The 19004-nt window shown below is 33.8% G+C and overlaps 1 protein-coding gene across 1 annotated transcript in view; it reads right to left on the bottom strand.

The window, feature by feature from the left end:
• Positions 1 to 19004, bottom strand: part of KLHL1 (kelch like family member 1) — a 333377-nt gene that overhangs the window by 30936 nt on the left and 283437 nt on the right. Inside the window, exon 8 of the mRNA XM_046665048.1 lies at positions 3368 to 3530. Within this exon, the coding sequence (XP_046521004.1) occupies positions 3368 to 3530 (163 nt within the window). The remainder of the gene's footprint in view (positions 1 to 3367; positions 3531 to 19004) is intronic.

Genomic DNA, 19004 nt, shown 5'->3' with positions numbered 1-19004 from the left:
AAGAATTTAATAAAACATAAAACCAATGTTAATTTTCTAAAATAAAATCTCCATTAAGGACACTACAGCCAATAATAAGATCTTGCCCTTAACACCACACAGTGTATGTGTCTCAAATAACAACTAACATCACAGACCATAAAGCACTGGCATCTTCCAATTAGAGGACACAGACAAGGACTCCCAATATCACTACTACTTATGCCATTATTCTAAAAATAAAAGCAAAACAATAAAAATGGAAATAAATATTAAGAAGGAAGAGAGAATGTTTCATTATTAGTGTACTGTATGTTTATCTTCCTAGGAAATCAGTCATTATACAGCAAAAAATTAATAGCACTAAGATATGCATTTATTAAGATGGGTGTTATAAACACATATACAACTATCTTCTCCAGTGCACTGTAAATATATATTATTAATATATACATATAAATTAACCAATATATAATAAAAAATGTTTGAAAATATAAGCAAATGTTAATAAATCTCAGAAAGAAAATATTAAACCTATATCATAATTAAATACCCCTTTGGCTGGCCTGGTGGTGTAGTGGTTGAGTTTGCGCACTCTGCTTCGGCGGCATGGGGTTTTCAGGTTTGGATCCCGGGCGCAGACCTAGCATCATTGGTCAGGCCACGCTGTGGTGGCATCCCACATAAAACAGAGGACAGATTGGCACAGATGTTAACTCAGTGTCAATCTTCCTCAAGCAAAAATAGGAAGATTGGTAACAGATGTTAGCTCAAGGCCAATCTTCCTCAAAAAAAAACTCACAAAATACATAGAGGCTGATTTTAAGAGATAAAAGTATGACCATCTTGTCAGATGAAAAGATTTCAAATATAAAGATCTCACATCTTTTTCTAATCAATTTGTATATTTTTATTTTCAGGAAAAATTCTAAAGGGATTTTGAGAAGTATATATGATATTAAAATGCAACTTTGAGCTTAAAATAAAACAATGAATCTTGAAGAAGCCTAAACTTGGGGAAACCAGAAATAAAAATAAAGTGATATAAATACATAAACATGAAATTTGTGTTAAAAATATATACAATTAAAAGAATAAATGGACACAATATATTAATATTGATGCAAGTAGGAAATGTTTCTATATGTTTCACAACAATAGAAATATAGAAATGTACCAAGTAGAATGAGCACTATGCTCAACTTTAATCTCACTGTTAATAAAACAATTTTCTTTTAAACAAAATAGTTTTCAAAATAAATTTTTTTTGTGAAATGATAACAAATGACAACACAAAGTACTGAGCAGAATGTATTTAGAAAGGCATTTTTCATGCAATACTATTAAGAAAGCTTTTGGTCAATCCTACCAAAGAAAAAGTTTAAATTAAAATATTTATTTTAAGCATGAAAATAAGTCAGTCCCAATTTTCCTGTAATTCACTTTCTAGGAATTCTTCCTAAGAGAACAATCAGAAATGTGCCAAAATTTGTATCTAGTAGCGTTCAATGTAGTTTGTTTATAATATCAAAATTTGGGAAATATTTTAGACATATATCATTTTATATGTAAATATTTTAGATATATTTAGGTACCTTAGCTGTCAAAAATCAGAGACTAGTTACTTACATTTGGGTTCTTTTTTTTCATAAAGTGGATTACTGCATAACTATTAAAATTTAAATTTCTAAGAGTTTTTAATGCCATGGAAAATGCTTAGTTGCTATCTAGGAGAGAGAAGCTGGTTATTTATCTTTTAACAACAGGCTATAATAATAACTTTGTAAATAAACACACACACATATTTGGAAAAAACATTTAAATTGTCGAAGGTTATTAAGAGTAACCAAATTGGATACAGCAATTCATTCAATGTTTACAATAAAAACAGTGAATGTGTATTAAGCCCAAGGATATGACAATGAATGATGCAAATAAAATCTCAACATTTACTGAACATACATGCTAGACAAAACAGAAAAGAATAATGCATGTAATTCCAAGAATAGTAAATAAAGAATTTGAGATAGTGTAGAGGGTGGTCTGTCTTAAGTAGGATGGACAGGGGCTGGCCCAGTGGCATAATGGTTAAGTTCGCATGCTCCACTTCAGTGGTCAGGGTTTGCAGGTCCCCATCCTGGGCACAGACCTAGCACTGCTCATCAAGCCATGCTGTGGCAGCATCCCACATAAAATAGAGGAAAGACTGGCAAAGATGTTAGCTCAGTGTCAATCTTCCTCAAGCAAAAAGAAGAAGATTGGCAGCAGATGTTCCTCAGGGCCAATCTTCCTAACAACAAAAAACAAATAAATAAACAAAAAATACATAGGATGGATAGTAACACTCTGTGTGGACAAATTTTTTGAGATGAAATCTGAACAATGAGAAGGACCTGGGCGCATGAGGATTGGTAGGAAAGCATCTCAAAGAAAAGAGCAAATGCAAAGGGAATGAGTTGGGTTAGAGTTGCCATATTTGATTTATAGATAAAAGGGCAATTTCACTGATGTATAGAGAAAAAAAGTAGACTAGGCAGAGCCAAGACCCAGTGGGTCCCTTTAGGTAGAGATAAACATTGTACTCTAACTGCAGAGAAGTCCTGGAAGAGGAAGGACATATTATTTGCATTTGTAAAAGGATTGTTCTGGTTGCTTTAGCAAATTGACAGTAGGGGAAAGAGAAGTTGCCAGACCAGGTTGGCAGCCTTTGTAATTGTCTTAGGTGTTATTAACTCTGTTTAGGGCATGGGTTCTCACGGGAGTAAGAGGGAGTGTATTGTGCCATCCCCAGAGGATATTAGAAAATGTCTGGAGACTTTTTTGGTTGTCACATTGGGGTTGGGGGTATAGCTGGCTTCTAGTGGATGGAAGTCTGGGATGCTGCCAGATACCCACTGCATAGAGCCCCACCCCCAACAATGAATTATCTGGCCCAATATATCAACAGTGCTGAGGCTGAGAATTCCTGATTCAGGGTAATAGGAATGGAAATGGTGAACAGAGGACAGACTGGTGTAATTATGAAAAAAATAGCATATATTGAGCGCCACTCTTTCAGCAGCTTCCAGAGGCTTCTCAGACTATTTTACCAGAAAAGGTAAAAATATGTACATCCTTAGTAAACATAATTCTCATGAAATATATTTGATATTTCTTTAACCAGCAATTAATGTAAAGAAGTTTTGGATTCTATTTTATATGCAGAAGCAACTGGAAAAATATGCAGTCTTGATCGGTCAATTATCCATGAAGACAAGATTTTAAAAAAATCAAAAATTTAAAATATTTAAAATAATTTTTATCAAACCAGCTTACTAAAAGTCATTTTAAAAAGAATATCCACTCCAAAAAAATTTTTTTTCTGATAAAAAAATAAAAATCTACTCACTTGCCGTTCAATGCTGCTACTCCAACTGTGCTTCGGGCAATTGACATACTGGCCACAAATGTCCATTGCTGACTCTGAGGATCCCACCTCTCCACTGTGTTCAGATAGCTCCAACCATCATGGCCTCCCACCGCATAAATAGGGCCTTCGAGTACTGTCACACCTAAAACAAGGGAAAAATGAAAACTGAATGGATTTATTTCACAGTGAAATTTTAAAAATCAAATAGTAAAAACTATGATGCCATTCACTATAAGCTCTAGCCGTTAAGAAACAATTACAGGGGCTGGTCCGGTGGTGCAGTAGTTAAGTTCGCACATTCCACTTCGGCAGCTTGGGGTTCACCAGTTTGGATCCCAGGTACGGACCTATGCACCACTTGTCAAGGCGTGCTGTGGCAAGTGTCCCACATATAAAGTAGATGAAGATGGGCACAGATGTTAGCTCAGGGCCAATCTTCCTCAGCAAAAAAAGGAGGATTGGTGGCAGATGTTAGTTTAGGGCTAATCTTCCTCAAAAAAAAAAAAAAGGAATTGCAATGAGGTAGAAACTATTTACTACTAATTGGATCATTCATTAAAGTGAAAAAAATTAGAACCAAAAATAAATAATATCATCTAGATGCTTTATGAAAGAAAACTAATTTCCTTATTTATGTCCATGCAAAGAAGCAAATTCTAAAAATCAGAGATGATGATATCTTATGCCTCTACTTTAGAAGAATGTTTCTACACTGCAAAGTACTTTGTTGCTTCAAGCAATGTTGCATTAAGCAATGTTATATTATCAATTTGAACTTCAGGGTAGAGGTCTCTGTGCTTTGGCTTCTCAATAACTTCAAAATAAACTTATCTAAAGCTTAGAAAATATGATATTTTTCATTTCATAACCTGCAATCACTAAATACAAGCAATTAAAACAAATTAACAGTGAGCTATCAATGGGAGGATATATTAACTCCTAAACACTGCTTTTCCAGTAAATTTGTTTCTTCACAGATGAACTTTCTTAAATGCTAAACAGTTGCTAAATATTTAAACGTCATGTTAATATTGGCTGAAATCATCCCATTATCTAGAGAGATTCTGACGAATTTTTCCCCAAAGTTTAAAAATCAATGCCTCATTGTCAGGAGCTCTGAAGCATCTGTAATTTTACCCTACGTGCTAGCTGATGAGTTAGACAGTCACAAACATACGTATGTTGATAGAGGACATAAGACTCCTGGGTCAAAGAGGATAGGTAGTTATTACTCATAACAACAGCAATAGTCAGAATATCACCATTTTTAACTTTTTTTATTTTGCTGGTTCTCCAAGCCCCAATTCCCACAGTGACTCAAAGAGGAAGACCAAGATGGCCTTGATGTTTCCCTCATCTTGACCAACTTTAGACAGGAGTCTTGCTGTCCCTATGGCCTTGACCTCTGATCCCTTAGAGCATTTACTTAGGAACCTTGTGATTGCAAATTGTTCTCTGCTCTTTTGAGATATAAATCTTTTAAAAAGTCTCTTGCCAGTGTTACAACCCCAAACTGTCTTTCTCAAGAAGCTGGGAACCATCTCTTTTAAATGTATTTATCAAAAAAGGACAGTACGCAAGTCTCCTAGTCTCTCTGGGAGGGCAGGAGCCTAACTTCAGTTGTCACCTTTATTCAAGTTGTAAAACTACCCCTTGTCATGAAGATAGAAAATTTTCTTTACCTTTGGGTAAGGCAAATTAGCAAACATAGATTGCCCATGGCCCCCCTCACCCACCTCAGCTCTTAAAAAGTCTCCCACCTTTGTTTTAATGAAGTTGAGTTCAACCTTAGTTCTGACCTCTCTTTCCTATTGCAACTGTCTCGAATAAAGTCTTCCTTATCTGTTTAAGTTTGTCTAATGCAATTTTTGCATTGACAATGGTGAGTTGGAACGTGTATATGCAGTGGGCTGCATTACAAGACAGGAAATTAATTTATAATGGTCAATAAACATCCATGCCCATTATTCCAGAAGGAGACATTATCTTTGTGCTTTTAAGCATGCCTGCCTTTCACTTTGGACATAGAAACTATCTCTATCTTCCTAGTATTTCTGCTTTAATAGCATCATTTTGGGCAGTCAAGGCCTTGCTCAAAAGTTGTGCGGAAATGTGAGAGATCTAGGGAGATTTGTCTCGCAACAGGGATGTGACAGTAAAAGATGACACCTGATTTATTCATTCATTTAACTATTATTCATTGAATGTCTATTATGTGTCAGGAATTGTTCTTGGCACCAAAGACACAGTGCCAGGAACACAGAGGTGAACAGAGCAAACAGTATCCCTGCCCTCATTGAGCTCATATTTATTAGTCAATGAATATTTAACTAAAATGCAATAAGTACATTATTCACAGTAAGCAAGTCCACTTCACACATGTTATTCAATTATAGTTTAGTAAAGGGTAAAGTAACTGATTAGAATATCAAGTTGCTCTCATACATACATTCAACTTAGGGAGGCTATTTTACATATGCCAGTAACGTATGCATATGGATGAGCAGGGTTCTGATGCAGAGATAGTTGAAATCAAGAGGCATAAACTCCGAATGTTGTTCTTTTTTAGGCAGCTCAAAGTAAGAGATAGGGATTAGAAAGGATGAGTAAATGTGAAGTTTGGGGCAATTTCCAAAGGATATGGAGATATGTCATGGGCTTTTTACAGAAGTACCTGCAGTTATTCACAAGTCTCCACGATTAAACATATCAAGATAAAGCTTAAACATCTGTGAAGTTTTTAAGGAGATGCTAGAATTAACTTTTTTTTTTCCTGAGGAAGATTCACCTTGAGCTAACATCTGTGCCAATCTTCCTCTATTTCGTATGTGGGTCACTGCCTCAGCATGGCCAGTGATGAATGGTGTAGGTCCAAGCCCCAAGAACTGAACCTAGGCCACTGAAGCAGAGGGTGCTGAATTTAACCACTAGGCCATGGGGCTGGCCCCTGAATCAACATTTTACTGAGTATCAGTTAGAAATATACTTTGGAGTAGCTTGTGTGCTTTGGATTGAGTAGACCATATTTTGGTTGGTTTATGCTCTTTCTTCTTTAAGATATGATATCCATCAAAAAGGGATGGATCATTAGTATGAAACTAATGAATTTGGATTTTATTCTAAGAGCAAAGGGAAATCACAGAAGTGTTTCTCAATGAAAGATATGATCACTCTAGTATTGATTCTGTGGTCTGGATAAGTTTCTGCGAGACACACTAGAGTCCCGTGGTAAGAATCAGAAAAAAGCAAATCCAAGAAAACAGTTTATGTCATAGATGTTGATCACCAAAGAGAAGGTTGCATTAATTTAAAATAACTTTTTGAATTTCTCTGACTTTGGCTTCCCAAGAAGCCAAAAGAGTATAGAACACGTGGTTTCCATCTTCTCAGGTTGGGACAGTACAGAGAATCTACACAACACAGAGCCGCTGCCTGTGAAGAAATCTTAACAGAAAGCTGAGGGTTTCACTGTTCCTTCACGACAGACCCAAGGGGCATACTCTTTTTTACCATCTGTCAGATTCCCATCAATTAGGATACCCAATCACTTAAACGTGAAGCACAATGAGCTTATAGAGAGTAGTCTTTAAATGAATCAAAGAAAACTTACATATATATATATTTACTTGAACTCCACCTCAAAAGGTTGTCATCAAATTTGCTTCGGTTGGGGCTCAGTATCCATAATTTAAAAGATGCCAAGGTAATTTGAATGTGCAGCCAGCACTGAGAATTGAGAACTATTGCCAAAGGAAAAAAGACACAACTCTGGTCCAGCTGGGAGAGGGAAGTAGAATAATCTATAAACCTACCCATCTAAATAGAATTGCAGGGAAACTGCCAAATGGCTTAAAAATAAAGAAACTCTAGGGGGTTTCAACTGCAGCCACAAAAGGAAATTTACAGAGATTTAAAAAAGTGTGTGTATTTATATATTTATTTTTAAAATGTATTATTTTCTACTAAATAATTCTGGAAATAAAGTTGGAAGAGTGGTTGGTATTGAGATCCAAATGAGAGGCCTTGAGAGATAATAAGGAAAAAATAGCTTAAAGCATAGAACAAAGATTAAATAGATGGGTATCTGGAAGAAAATAGACTGGAAGAAAGATCCAGGAGAATGAATATGTGAATAATAGCAGTACCTGGAAATAAAAGGAGACATACAGATGTTGTAAGTTTACGTATGTTGAAAGGAAAATTTCCAGAACTGAAGAAAAATCTTCATATATATATTGAAACATCCTTGAGTTGCAGGCAGGTTTAATAAGAAAATAAAATCATACTTTGACATATCCTTGTAAAATTCCTGAATTTCTAAATATTTTATTTTATTGGAGTTGGAGAGGAAGGGGAGGGATAATCAAATATGGTATTTAGAAAAAGCATCTTGCTCGAAAAAATGCTTGGTTTAAAATAGTAGAATCAAATACTTCTGATCAAAAGAGTCTTTAGTGATAGATTGAAAATTCCAAGTAACAAGAGTTGAGAATGAAAAATAAATAGCATGCTCTAAATCGATGGAATTAAGGGAAGGGTAAGATGGAACACAGTAAGATAAATAAAAAAATAAAAAAGAAGAAAGATGAAAATCAATGTGTTGGCCTTGATACTAACATGAAAGGACATTTCTTGAAATAAAACAAAGAGATTTTCAGATTGGACTAACAAACAAAACTCATATCTTACTACTGGAGAGATAGAGTAGAAAAATAGAAATGTCTGAAGAATTGAATAATCAATTAACTTGACTTAATTGATTAGTATAAAACTGTGCATTATTTAAGTAGAAAATGCACAATTTTTGAAGAGAGAAAATAAAGATTTAATATCTTTTCCAATTAGAAAGTGAAATGAACTGATGCCACTAGAGAAACATCATTAATAGAAACAAAATAGATTCTATTGTTTAAGCCGCCAAATGTACGGTATTTTGTTTTGGCAGCCTGAGCTGACTAAGACAATAAAGTAAAAATTAGATTAACGATATTGCAACTACATGATATAATACTATGCAATACTTAAAGAGACAGTTACGTACTGACACTTGTCCACACTAAGTGAGAAAAGAAAAAGCTGCTAATCGTATATGGTTTGATAGCACGTATGTAAGAGATACAAATACGTATACACAATAGCCTAAAGGAGTCACAGGCCCATTCCTCCCTCAAAACCCCCAGGACCTTAGGCACTTGGCTCACTTGGTCTGATACCAAGTCTACCTTGTTCTCTGAGGGTATTTTATGCTGGGGCCTCGTTGCTTTCCTTTGCCATTGGGCCTCGAATTGGAAATTCCTTGGTTCCTCTCAACCAATTCCCCTTCCTTCAGACCTGGAGGATCTCCACCCCTTTTCTTCAGAAGGATCCAGAGCAGCTTACGCAAATTGATTCACACTCTTCCCAGGAACCAACTTTTGCCAAGTGAGGCAGTAGTAACGCTGTTAGTCTAAATTACTTTTTTGAAAAACCATCCATACACTGATACCAATTTGGTTATTAGCTATAAATTGACAATTGACAACTTAGAAAATTTTTGTTATCTGCTATATATTACCCATATGAAAGGAGAAATTGATATTTTTGTAAGTTTTTTCTCTACATTTTCAGAAAATAAACAAGAAAGAGAATAGATACGGACATATCTAGTTTAAATTAATTATAGCTACATTTATTAATGACTAAATTATTAAGAAGTAATTATAGAAATGAAAAAAATATATCTGTGACTTTCTGTTTCAGGTGTAACCTAGAATTGTTTGCTTAAGGCAAAAACTATTTTAATCAATACAAAATCCAGATTTTTATTTTGCTTTATCATGTAAATAAGTTTTGTGTACCATTGGAAACATGTTTATTATACGTGATTAACACTTTAACAAATTTTATACACTTACGAACCCAAACTCTGTTTTAGAAATCCATCTTCTACTTTTTCCAGAAATATCAATCTACACTAGTATAATCACTATCATCAATCCTTGTATTAAAATTAATTCCACAGAATTTTAATAGATTAATCATTCACATACTGATAATTTCAATAGGAGATTCTACTTTTTGGGGTTTTTTGAGGAAAATTAGCCCTGAGCTAACATTTGCTGCCAATCCTCCTCTTTTCGCTGAGGGAGACTGGCCCTGAGCTAACATCTGTGCCCATCTTCCTCTCCTTTATGTGTGGGATGCCTACCACAGCATGGCTTGCCAATCTGTGCCATGTCCACACCCGGGATCCACACCAGTGAACCCTGGGCTGTGGAAGCAGACCGTGAGCACCTAACTGCTGTGCTACTGGGCCTGCCCCAGGAGATTCTACTTTTAAAATATTTCTTACAACATATTCTTCCCTTTTGTTTTCTCTATAATTTGTCTTAATTTTGACATCATATATTTCAGTAGCCTTCTAACTCAGTTTACTACTTGCATGTCTGTGTTCTTCAACTGATTTTCGACGTTTCTACGAGAATGAGATTAATCTCCCAGTAGCATAGACTATCCTCAAAAGCTCCAAGAATTTTCCACTGTTGAGAAAATATTAAAGAGAAAACTTTATCATATGACATAACATGTTGATCAATATCTGGCCTTAACCTTTTTAAATTGTATCTACCACTAGTATGTTCATACATTATTCAAAACAGTCAAATGCAAAACTTGGTGTTTCATCTCTGTTCCATGTATCCTATCCTTCATGACATTTCTTGTATTGTACCCTATACTGCAAAAGATCTTCTGCTATGGTAACCTATCAAGATTCTGCCCACCATTCAAATCTCCTAGTCTCTAGAGATAAAACTTTCTCTTACTGACCAAGCTACAAAGAATGCAACCATGGTTTGACATTTGTTTATAAAGTTTATACTCCTTTCTAGATTGTAATAAGGTAATTTAGAGTCTGTGTCTTCCAAGAAATTGCAGTCTCTGTGAAAGTGAGATTTCTTTTTCTGATAATTATTGCATCTCTTAAAGCATCCATAACTGTGATTTAGATCAGTGGACACTCAGTAAACGGCTGTTCACAAGGGGCATGAGTACGCCAACCATGAAGGAATAAAGAGAAAATGACAGAATGGATTAACCAGGCAAACTAAAGCTTAGAATAACAAATTAGTCTTCTTCAGAGGTTTGAAATGCAGTATATGATATTATAGAATCTCTAAAGAAGTGGAAAGAGAATTAAAAGATAAAGTTTTAAGAAAATTTCCTCTATGAGAAAATTATGCTGATTCTTGATCATACTTAATTTTTAAGGTAGACCATAGTGTTGAATTAATATTAATTATTTAATAGATGCTTACAGAAAAAATTTCCAAATTATAAAAAAAATCACTACAAATAAGAAATTAGATGTTTTATTTAAGATATTGTTCTGATTGTGAATAATAAAGAGAAACAATTATTTAAGATATTGCTCTGATTGTGAATAATAAAGAGAAACAATTCTACTTTTAGAACTGAAAAATTTCTTTTTTTATTATTTCATATAGAGTAATCTGACTTTTTAATTAGCAGAGAAAAGGAGGAATTTCCATATTGTAAACCAAAAAGTAGTTAGATAGCAATTTTTCTAAACTGATATATTTTGAATTATATACTTGGGATTTTTCCTGGGTGATCTTTATAAGGTTTTTAAAAGTAAAGAATTAAATACTTTTCATTTTCTAAGAAAACTTTCTATCAGAACAGCAGATGAAAAGAAAATTGTACTGGTATCTTGAGTAAAACAAGTGTCTAAAGGTTTAAAGGAGATATTTTATCAAGTATGAAGTCAAAACTGACATGTAAAGTGATTTGCAGCCATCTAACACACTTCAGTGCTAAAAAAACATTTTCTACTTGACTCTCTCTTAGAGATTAATTTTTCCCACATTTGAGCACCGTTTATGTTTCTGTTATACATTGACCTTCAAGTGATATAACTAAAAACCTAGTAATTGTTAATAACTTCATTAGTTATGATCCTGTTTATGCTTTCTTTAATTATTAATTATTTCTTCGTTGAACTGATTTTTACTGAGGTTCTATTGACTAAAAGAAAAAATATATACCTGAGCTTCAAGTGTATATAGAAATTGAACAAGCGTGGTTCTTAATAGGGAACTAACTTTTTAAAAAAATGATTTAGTGATTTTCTGCAATCAATGATGGTGCCTTACATTCATTTTACAGAGTTCTAAAATGAGCCAGTATTGTTTTAAGCACTGTGGACAGTTAAATAAAAATGAATTTTACATAGAGTTATTCTAGCAGTTAATACACTAAGTGTAAAAATTAAATAAGTATGACCCACCATCATAGTTGCAGTAATATATCCTCTATGTACCAAGAACACAGAGGGGAGGATAACTAGCATTGCAAAGGGTATTAAAGGAAGACCTTACCTAGGAAATGGCATTTGACCCAACTATTAGGGATGAATAAGAATTCTCTAGGCAGGAAACAGAGGAAGGGTCAGTCTGGGTTGAGGCAACAGCTTGTGCAAAGTAGGCTGTAAAGCAGCTTTGCATGTTTCCAGCTTGGTAAGATATTCAGTATTTACATCTCAGGCTGTAGTAGCAGAGGGAAGCAGCAGAGCTTAAGATAGCATTAGTCAAACAGTAAATATTGATGAACTGTGAATATCCCATTAAGGAGTTTATTCTTTCTATGCAGAAATATAGACAATCAGATTTGTGTTTTAGAAAGTTAATTTTGGTATTGGGGGAAATAATTGAAGGAGAGAGACTAAGGTGATAAATATTGCTCCTATACAACTGAACACGAGACCTAATTATTTTATTTATTATTAATGGATCCTAGCCTAAGTTTGTTGTTTAGATATTGTAAGTGTGTATGGCATAAGCAAATGTAAAACAAATATATAATTTTCATATATTTTAAATATAACATCTTCAGGGCGTTCTTTAGGAAGCTGTGATTGACTTATCTCACTACCGTAATATCTGGTCACAAGACAGCGGACAATGCTGATATGCTGCCATATACATTCGCTGCTTTACCAGCCTCTTCCTCTGTGCCCCATAAGTCTGCATCTACTCCTCTGACTAATCAACAAGGTCTGCACATTAATCCACCTCTATACCTCTTCTCTACCTTGCAGACTCCTATTCTGTGTTGCATGCTTGGCCATTCCAGCCTGTTCTTTCTGTCTAAGTTATTATTTAATATTGTGTACCTTTAGCAACTTTCAAAGATAAAAGAAAACAAACAAACAAAAGGTAGGGCTCCTTTGATCTTTTATAATCTTGGCAACTTTTTTCACCCATTGTCTTCAAAATTGTCTTAAGCAATGAGAATTAACTGCCTTAACTTACTTTTAATGAACCACTTATCTTTACCTTTCCATCTTAAATCTTTTAGGGGATGCAGATAGGTTAATATACCTTCTATAAATTTCCACGTGTAAGGGCCAAGGTTAGAGACCCATACAATAGACTTTTCTACTAATCTCTTGTCTATCATTTCTTGCTTACTTATATTCCAGCAGCAACTGACTTCTGTAGGTACAGGTTCATATGAGCTGCTTCCAGTCAAAAGCAATTACGAAAGCCTGAAGTGAGAAGCAGATATACTTTCTTTGCCAAGAGGGCTAACAGTGAAGGAATTCAGGAGCACAGCTTTAGATCCTAAAGTTTCCTAAATGTTGAGATTGAGGGGTTATATATTATAAAATAATTTTGAGTGAATTTTACTTAGCAACAATAGTGCTGTAACTTGTTTCTTTTGATCTTTGACAAAATGATCACAATAGGGAGATGCGAATCAAAATGTGGAGACATGATTTTGAAACAACAAATTCTGCTAAGCTATATTTTTCTGATTTGTATTCTTTTTAGTATTGCAAGACATAAATAAATAATATAAATTAAATAAAAATAATGGCATTAAGACTAGGTTTGCTGGACTCCATCATTTTATTGTGACGGATTTATATAGTTCTTAGCTGACACTAGGAAATGCTACTTTAAGAGGCAGCAGAGAAAAGCATGTTGATTTACTAATCCCAGCCCTATACTTATGCAGCTGTATTTAATTAAATGGAAACAAATGCAAATAAAAATAAACAAAATAAGCAACTGTAAAAGTTGGAAATCACTGCTTACAAGTCCCTGAAATTTCTTCTTGTTGAGTCCTCTTTTTTTCATTCTAGCTGGAGACACATCATTCCATTAGAAAGTCTTAGGGGTTTGCCCATTGCCTGGAAGTAATGGACTGACATGGAGGTGTTTCCTAAGCTAGAATCTGAGCAGAATATTAATACAAATAACTATTAAAGCATGGAATTGAATGCAAAAATGTTGAGTATCCTTATTAACGGTAAGTCAACTGCTTCAACATTTTAAGTTTCAGTTTTCCAACTTGTAAAACTGTGATAATAATCGTATCTGCCTTAAGGGGCTGTTGTGAGAATTAAATGAGAAAATGTACTTAAAGTGCTTGAGAGAGTTTTTAGCACCTGGCTTTTTCTTTTTTTAAAAATTATCTCTTCATTTAACATGATTTCAGGTACCAGGGTCAAAAATAAGGTCGAGGTCAAAACTTTGTCTAGGAAGGAACAAAGAAATGGTCTTCATTCACATAAGTCCAATTGCTTCTTGCACCATTTTTCTTATCATTATCCCCTTATTCTCCTTAGTTATAACTTCTAATTATGATATTGACATTTTACACTTATTTCTAACGTTTGGCAATTATTGAGATGAGTATCAAGTTACTGCTTGTGGATGTTAGATAATCGATATGTTTTTATTCATACTTCTTTATGGAATACGCAACTATTTATATTTGTCATGATCACAATAAGAAAAATGGACCCATTAATTAATATTTGAATTATCCTCATCTGAAATAGCAGTTGGGAAAGGAGCTGCTGCAAAGAATGGTGAGTCCGCATTTAAACAACTCTAATCAGAAGCTCAGATTCAGGTGTGAACTATTACAAGAACATTGGCTATTTTAATCCTATATTGTTTTTTCATATAATTGATGATAGAAATTTTCTGTCCCTTAGCAAAATGAGTGGTCTTTAAGGTATGTGGAATAAGGAGAAATATTTTAAAAGCACCTCTGCCCTCATATCAACAGGTTATATGATAATAGAAGTTTACGAATTATAATAGGTTGTTCAGTAGCCTGTTCAAGCTCAAGGGCTTTTTCAAGTATGGCTGCGATGGGGATTCTATTGCCTAATCTTAACTATAATTTCAGCTCTACTTCACTACGAAGAGCTGTACTTTGTTTCTCTTACAAATCAAGTAGAGTGTCTAGCTTTCCTTGGTTCTGCCTGATTTGCAAATAAGTATTTTTATGTGCATCAGAATTTGATCTGACACTTTTTCATTGACATAGACAGTACGTCTGTGGGGAGAAGAATTATACTCCACAATTACCTACAGCTACTGAGGCTATAAATATCTACCAAGATTAGCACACATTTGGTTCTGTCCAAAACGTCCTTGGAGACAGTGGGTCTAAACCAAAAGGTCCTTGATATTTGGTTCTGTCCAAAACCATTTGGCGTGGACCAAATGTGCTTACAGACATTTTGGACAGGACCAAATGTCTAAGACCTTTTGGTCTGGACCAAGTATCTTATGGACCAAATGTGTTATGGACATTTTGGACAGGACCAAATGCCTTACAAGGTCTGAAAGAAACTCCAATACTTATATTCTAAAGTTAGTATATTTACATAAAAACATTTATCATATATATATTAATGCATATATAAAATTAATTTGTATCCCCTCAGAGGCACTCATCATTTTGTGTTATTAGCATGCACATATATTATGTAACACAGCTTTTATATCAAAGTAAATTTATTGTTTCTTTTTTAATTTGATAGTGTAAAACAAATATCCTTCTTATACAAAAGTTTTGAAAGCTTCAATAGTGTGGTATATCTATTATAATGACGTACACATTTTATTTATAAGTATAATATTTTCTCTTATTTAAGTAAACACAAAGAGAAATTGTCCTAGAATCAAAGGTCAACAGCTACCGAATAAATGGTTTTCCGTTAGCTTACTAAACCCAAAGTAATATGAGAAAAGGATCATGTTTGTTCACAATTTTCTTTCTGGCACCCAGAGAATTCCTTAACAATATATTCATTGAGTGAATAAAAGTTAGTCTGAAAGTTTCAATCTAATATAATAAAATATCAACTTAATTTATCTGTAAGTGCCATAGCAGACTCAATATTAAAAACTAATTATTTTCCAAGAATACAAATGAGGCAAATAGTTTTATTGCAAAAATAGCAAAAATGTCAACCTTCTCACAGGAGTCTATACCATATAAAGAAAAAACTAGTTGAGCATTCAAAAGAATAGTAACAAGGCAGCATTACTCTTTTTTCTTTCTCTTTTGGTGAGGAAGATTGGCCCTGAACTAACATCTGTGCCAGGTTCCTTTATTTTGTATGTGGGACACCGACACAGCATGGCTTGATGAAGGGTGTATAGGCCCCTGCCCGGGATCCGAACCTGCAAAGGTGAGGCTGCCGCATGGCAACTTAACCACCATGCTTCTGGGTAGCTACTCTTTTTAACATATGTAGAATCCTAGTAATTAAGCCTTTCAGACTAAGGACTAATACTACAGTTTATGCTGGGAAGGAGTGTTTCAGACTAAAGACTAATCATAATGTACTATTTTTTGCAAAAATATACAAACTTATTGACATACCTGGTTGCAAGATGCATTAAAATGTCTAATTCAAAAAGGCTTTAATCAAATTTTCACATGAAAGTACAAATATATAGTTGCACAAGTGTATGTATGGATATATAAATACTGTGATCTGCTTTTACTTCTTAAAATTTAATATATTGGGTTTTTGGATATTATATTATAACGATATTAATTATTCTGCATTTTTGCCATCCTTTAAGCAAAAAGTACAGTCTGGCAAAATAATGGAGATTATTTTTGCCTTATTCTCTGCCTCCTCCCCAGCATAAAATGTAGTGTAGGTTAATTTTTGCATCATTCTTTCCTTTTCTCCCAAAGTTTAAAACACAGTGTGACTCTAACTGATGAAAAGAGTATCAATAGCCTATATCATTCTATTCAATTGTAACATATTAGTGCTATAGTATTTTCCTGTATATTAACTTCTTGGAACCTTCTACCCCTCAGGAATCATGTAACTGAGTACCTGTGAGTTATCTTTCGTTGTACAGTTACCATTAAAGCTGCTTCTGAATTCTATTTGAACTTGTACATTTAAAACTATCTTTTAACTGAAAAGATCAGGCAAGAAAAAGTTGCTAGGACATCATTTTCCATCTTTATTGTCTCTCGAGCACGGCCTTCATGTCCTGTGAAAAGCCGAGGTGTTTTTGCAGTGAACTTTTGTCTACATTAAATCTGACAACTAATCTCTTTTTCTGGGCAAAGAAAAAAAGCACAACAGATTTTTGTTTAAATCTTTTTCTGGGAGTGCTGAATGATGAAATCATCTAATGCAAATAATAGATAAGTCACTACTAAAGGCAGGACTAGCTCCCTATACATGGCATTGCTAATACACTCAAGCCTAAGTGTTTGGTGTCTTGGAGTGTTTGCTATGTTACACAAATGACATCTAAAGGGGCAGAGTCAGGCTACACTGTTGGTCAGATGTCATAAAAAGAGGTACAAAAGTCTGAACACAAATAAAAGATTTATATTGTACATGCCTTGTAAAATAAACATTACTACAATAATATTCACAGAAATAATTAGCAGCTATCAATATCAATACCATCAACTTTAAGGGCATACTCTTTTAATTAAAAATATTACTTCATTAAAAAATATTTGGTTTCTTATATGTGTTGAGGGCTTAAGACATCAGATCACAAAAGCCAAGAACTATGTCCTGTTGGGGCTTACATTCCAGCAAGAGTGATATGGGTAAAGACATGAAAAATCAAAATCAAAATCAAAATCAAAAATATCGTCTTGTCTTTTACTTTCATAAGGAGATGTTGTTTGGGTAGTTTACATGAAATATACTTTTGTGGATGCCTAAAAGTTTACAGGACAGAAATTCATGATATTACATTAATAAAATAATAAGAGCACTTTCGTAGGGTCATAACGTTGGCCATGATAAAGTTATTTATTAATGTTTGATCTCATGGTAGCTGCGAGTAATTCACAAATCTCTAGACTTATATGAACAATGGTTCTAGCCATTTAGAAATATTTTATCAAATAAGTCACTCTAATAAACATCATAAGCATGCATAACTACAGATTTTCAGCTAGATATTTATCTATTTATTTAAAATATTCTAAGCCTTAGTAAATTTATAGCTGGAATGTATAGGCCACTATATACATTACACAAAAAAAGAGAACAATTTTTAGAAAATTATAAACTGTATATACTCTTGAATGCAATATGAATTTACATGTAATATAATCTAATCAGTAATTCTCATGAATAGAAAAGCATCAAATTAATTAATTTATTGACTAAAACAAAAATGCAGTCTTAGAGTAAATGATAATTCTGTCCACTGAGAAAGGACTTCTTGTAAGATTGATGAAGCTTAAAGTTCAGGGCCCCTCACTCACCAGGCCTCTTCTGGGGTCCGTGTAGGTGTCCTAACGATGTGTTCACGTGGGAAGTGCATTTCTCTTTCTCAAGGAGAGTCTCACCTTTTATTAGAATATATTAGAAATTCTAACATATTCTGAAACTAAACAATATATTCTAGTAATACACAAATAATTAGACTGAGGTAGAAAATCAATACCAAAAGCAAATCAAAACAAAACAAACCTCAAATTTGTGGAGAATTCCAAACCAAGGTTTGCCACTAAGGAGCTGTATGAACTTCAACAAGCTACTTAATCTTTCTGGTCCCCAGTTTTTTCATTTGTAAAATTAAGATTTTGGAGTAAGTATTTTCTCTGATACTCTCTAGGTTTAAATATCTATTAGTATACATAATTATTTGTTTTAATTACTTTAGCATCCCATTACCACCTGCACATTGAGACAGAAATTATTAGGACTGAAGGAATTTTTCCATTAAATATAGTTTTAACATGCATTTTAAATTGAGACATGAAAGATTTACATAGTCATTCAGGTTGAAGACGTCCACGAAAAAAGCTAAAATATAAAATAAAATCATCTTTCCAGAAAAACCTACAAAAGCCATAGCAAGCAATAAATTAGTAGTCAAAACCAGAACAGCAGGAAGTGAAGTGGTAAGCTTTCGGTAGTTGACTTAATATTTTTCCTTCTCTGTTAATAGCTCTTTCTCTGCGATTCACTTGAGTGACCAGATTGCCCTCATATTTTCTAAAAATCGAATCTCATTTGTTTTCTATTCAATACAGACAGGATGTCGGGTGAATTTATACATTTAATATTTGAAATTTGGGCTAAATTCAAATATAAAAGGCCAATTATGGACACAAATTACCTTAAAGTAAATATTTCATTAGTAAATTAAGAATTCCACTTGAAATAGTATCATAAAGTGGGATTATTATCAAAGTGTGGAATTATAGAAATCATATTATGTATTCTCCTGCATCACTTGTACTGAAGATTAAACACGAAAAAGGATATTTGTCAGATTTTAAAATATTCTCATGAGCTAAT

Source organism: Equus quagga, chromosome 6 (genome assembly GCF_021613505.1).
Source record: "Equus quagga isolate Etosha38 chromosome 6, UCLA_HA_Equagga_1.0, whole genome shotgun sequence".
Classification (NCBI taxonomy): Eukaryota; Metazoa; Chordata; class Mammalia; order Perissodactyla; family Equidae; genus Equus; species Equus quagga.
This window is presented reverse-complemented; position numbering and strand designations above follow the sequence as displayed.